The sequence below is a fragment of the Cryptomeria japonica genome, chromosome 9, assembly GCF_030272615.1.
Source record: "Cryptomeria japonica chromosome 9, Sugi_1.0, whole genome shotgun sequence".
Classification (NCBI taxonomy): Eukaryota; Viridiplantae; Streptophyta; class Pinopsida; order Cupressales; family Cupressaceae; genus Cryptomeria; species Cryptomeria japonica.
The window spans coordinates 739636118-739640787 of record NC_081413.1 but is presented as its reverse complement, the minus strand read 5'-3'; the positions used below and the strand labels follow the sequence as shown (position 1 = coordinate 739640787).

The window sequence follows — 4670 nt, the reverse complement described above, 5'->3', positions numbered from 1 at the left end:
TCAAATTGATATCAACATTTTAAACTTCTTGCATTTATTTAATCCAAATATCTTTAATATATTAGCTATTTCAACTCTCCTAGATATATAGGAGTTGACGGCGGATTAGAAATATTTTGATTGATGTATTGTTAAACTGAATTAAATGTTATCTTGATTGTGGTGAATATATATTGCATAGAATATGTTATCATAAATATATTTCATATGATTTACCAAACAACTAAAACATTGATAGAATAATATAATACAATAATACATATATGACTTGTATGCATTGAATTTTTCAATACCTAACAATTATAAGAAATTTTAGGTCCTAAAATTGGTATCAACTCTTGCATATATTTATTTCAACTACCTCTAATTTATATATAACTAATAGATTGAGACACATACCCCATGATGTTGCATAATAATAACTAATCATTTAATAAAGTACCAATGGACCAATAAAAGTGAAGGCGTATCTACCATCAATGACACCAAGTATTGTTTCTGACTATTGACATCAAATTAAAATATAAAATAATTAAAATGAAGTCCAACAAACATATGAAAAATAATAAATTTAAAAAATCCCACGGTAAACATAGAAGTTGAATTGCCTGTCATTATACAACATGTAACGGAATATGATAGCAGTGTTTGAAACAAACACAAGAGGACAGTACAGTGCATCACTCACATATCATAAACAAAAATTTAAATATAAATATTGAATTTAATACTGTTATGAGCTAACTACACAGTCGGCAGGCTGGCCATGCAACAACTTATCACGTCATTTCTCAATTGCCCACGTGCAATTCATCACTTATTTATCTCCAAACAATTCAGCAGCTTATACATCAATTTTAGTTCATATGATCTTCTATGTTTGCTTAACTTGCATCTCAGTCCTTCACTTACATTAATCAGTAGTCATGGTGTGCCAGTCTTGCTGTAAAGAAGACACAAGGAAGAAATACAAGAGGGGGCTCTGGTCACCTGAAGAGGACCGTATATTGAAAAGCTATGTTCTCAAATATGGCCATGGATATTGGAGTCATGTTCCTAAACTAGCTGGTTAGTTCTTTCTTGCATCTTTTCTATTCTTTGCTAGAATCCGGTCTATCGAGTTTGTTTTCATCGACGTTTCAGATTACATTCAGTGATCTATCATTAGAAAGAAAACATGTTATCTGAAACGTCGATACAAAAGCATATATAAGTGATAACTGAAACAATCTTTGGAACATGACATGTGAATTGTTAAAAATTCATGCAAAAATAATCTTTTTAATACTCATTCGAACTGTTGCAGTCTCATATTTTTTTTGCCTTTTATCAATGTTTCAGTTCACATTCAGTGATTGATCATTGGAAAAAAAAAATGTTATCTGAAACATCGATATAAAACATACACAATTGATAACAAAAACAATCTTTCAAATACAATATGAATTACTTATGAAAAAACAAATCATTTTAATACTACATGAATTGTGAAAAACTCATGCTCATACCAACTATTGTAGTCTCATATTTGGTTGTGGTCTTGAAATTGTGCAGGTCTACAAAGGTGTGGTAAGAGTTGCAGACTTAGGTGGATAAACTACTTAAGGCCCGGCCTAAAACGAGGGGGGTTTTCCCATGAAGAACAGATTATTATCATCAATGCACAAGAAATCATAGGCAACAAGTAATTGAACTTGAAACTCTATTAGACAAATTTAATGTCATTTTGTTATCCTTTATCATATGGGTTTGTAACAGAATTATATTACAATATTACAGGTGGTCTCTGATTGCTTCAATGCTTCCTGGGCGTACTGACAACGAGGTAAAGAATTTCTGGAATACCCATTTGAAGAAGAAGCTCAACATATTGGGAAGAGATGAAAGTGCACACAAAACTCTTGAAGAGCACACAAGAAAGGAGATAGTAGAGTGTAGTAGCACAAACACTTGTACAGAAGCAAATGAACTGCCTAGGGATAATCACATTTATGCTTCAAATGAGGAACTTAATTTGCAGAGCTCTACATATGGAAGTCCTGAGGAGATTACAATGCCATTAGCTGCAGAATCTGGGCATCAATATGTAAAAGCCAATCCTCGTGAGTCAAAATCCCTGCTGGCAGACAATTCTTTTCTGGGTGGTCTATTTCATGAATGGTTTTATTCAGGCCAGAATGAAAAGCCCGCCATTAACATGACCTCCAATAGATTAGAACTGTTGCCACAATTAGGGACCGACTCAGAAAATTCAATCTGCATGAATTACCAGTCAAATCAGTACCCACTTCCAAAAGAAACAAGGCAGGTTTTTACAAGTTCAGAATTATTGAGCCCACAAGATCAAATTTTGAACTTGTCTAGCGATGTATCAAACAATAACATGTTGTGGGGTTCCTCTTCTGAGAGCTCTCTGCCATGTGAAGAGTCAGACATTCTCTGCAACGATTTGTCGACTACAAGTACAAGTAGTTTTAATGATTGGGATAACATGAGCTATAATGAGGTTGATTTGGGATTTCATGGAGACTATTCTTTCGTAGAGAACTTAGATTTCAGCTGAATGGCTCAGTCTGCAAATCTGTTACATTGTAAATCTGTTATATAGCAGAGATTTCTGCATAACTGTTTCTGATATGTACGGGAATTTGGTTTTATTGTAGATGATTAACAATGTTTTTATCCCCCCAACAATGACAACGATGAATTTTAAATAAAATATGCTTTTCCATGTTAAAAATATGGACGGCATATCATTGGTTTTTTTTTTAATTTCATAGCTTTTTTTTATGTTTTGTGAAGAAAACGTGGAGTCAAATAACTAGAAAGGAAATATAAATTAATTTAGATTCAATGAGTTGTTGGAAAGGAATAAGATTAGATGAGTTCAGGAAAATAATTCTAAATAGTGATAAATAAATAGATTGTTTAGTTTCATGATTAATGAAGCTGTATTGATAAAGATGATGAAATATATAGAAATGTCTTGGACAATTACGTGTATGGATGTGAATCAAAAGATTTTTTCTTATATTTAGGTCTAGTTTGTGATTATGATCTCACACAATGTCCACAAAATCAATCTCTAATGATCATTAGATTTTGCTATGCAAGCTCCCTAAAAATAGACTACCAGACAATAATATCCTCCCCGACACTCTTAAGGTATTCATTTCAAACTAGTAGTATTTAAAAAACCATTATTTTGATTGATATATGAGTTTTATCTAGATACTACAAAAAATGAATGTGCATACACACACACACACACACACACACACACACACACATACATACATACATACATACATATAGGGATGAATATAAAATGCATAAATATGAATTATAAAGGTCTTTCATACAATTTACCAACTAATTCATTGATTGAGCAATATAATATAGCAAACAAAAAGAAAAGAAAAAATCTATAACATATTAATCATACATATGATTTGTATCCATTGGAATGTTAAATTTAGTGCCTAATAATTGTAGGAAATAATATCTTTCTTAAAATTTGCTAAAAAAATTAATATTCAATTGATATCAATACTTTAACTTCTTCCACATATTTTTTTCATATTTGGGTCTTGTATATATAGTTGGTGGTGTATTAGAAATATTTTGAATGATATATTGTTAAATTGAACTAAATAAGTTGTTATTATATATACTCCTACTCACATGATGTTGTATAATAACAACTCATTTAGTTCAATTTAACAATATACCAATCAAAATATTTATAATCCACCATCAACTCTTAAGGAATCTAAAAGTGAAATAATATCTATATGAGTTTCATTTAGGTCTACAAAAAATGAATTTACAATTGTTTTTATATATATCTTGATTGTGGTAAATATTTATTATATAAATAATACATATCTTCCATATAATTTGCCAACTAATAAATTGATTGAAAACTATTATACAATAAACAAAAGAAAAAAGAAAAAGATTTATTACATATTAACTATACACACATGATCTATATCCATCTTAATATTAAATTTAAATCCTAATAATTATAGACTTTGTTCTTTAATTCAACATTTTAAACTTCTCCCATATATTTATTTCAACTACCTTTAATTTATTACCTATTACAATATACTATTTATTAACTATTACGAAATCTATTATAAATTCAAATGAATTACAGACATACACATATGATATTGATTTGGGATTTCATGGTGACTATAGCTTGGTAGAAAAAATAGATTTCAGCTAAATGGCTAGTCTGCAAACCTGTTACATGGCAGAGATTTCCCAGAACTTTCTGCATACCTGTTTCTGATTAACAATGTTTTTTTCCGCAACAATGGCATCACTGAATTTTAAATAAAATATGCTTTTCAATGTTTAAAAACATTAGACGACACATCATTTTATTTTTTCTTAATTTCATAGCGTTTTTATGTTTTGTGAAGAAAACGTGGAGTTAAATAAGTAGAAAGGAAATATAAATTAATTTAGATGTAATGAGTTGTTGGAATGGAATAAGATTAGATGAGGAGATAAAAATATTAGAAATAGTAATATATAAAGAGATTCTTTAGTTTTGTGATTAAAGAATGTTTATCTAATGATGAAGACAATAAAATATGTACTCTTTGAAATCTAGATATGGATGAGAATCAGAATATTGTCCTTTGCTTTGTGGT

At 29.8% G+C, this 4670-nt stretch overlaps 1 protein-coding gene across 1 annotated transcript; it reads left to right on the top strand.

Moving 5' to 3' along the window:
• Positions 1 to 926: 926 nt before the first annotated feature.
• On the top strand, positions 927 to 2563 carry LOC131038662 (myb-related protein 330-like). The gene is made up of 3 exons (XM_057971163.2): positions 927 to 1068; positions 1555 to 1684; positions 1780 to 2563. The coding sequence occupies exons 1-3, from the start codon at positions 927 to 929 to the stop codon at positions 2561 to 2563; spliced, it is 1056 nt and encodes a 351-aa protein (XP_057827146.2).
• Positions 2564 to 4670: the final 2107 nt, after the last annotated feature.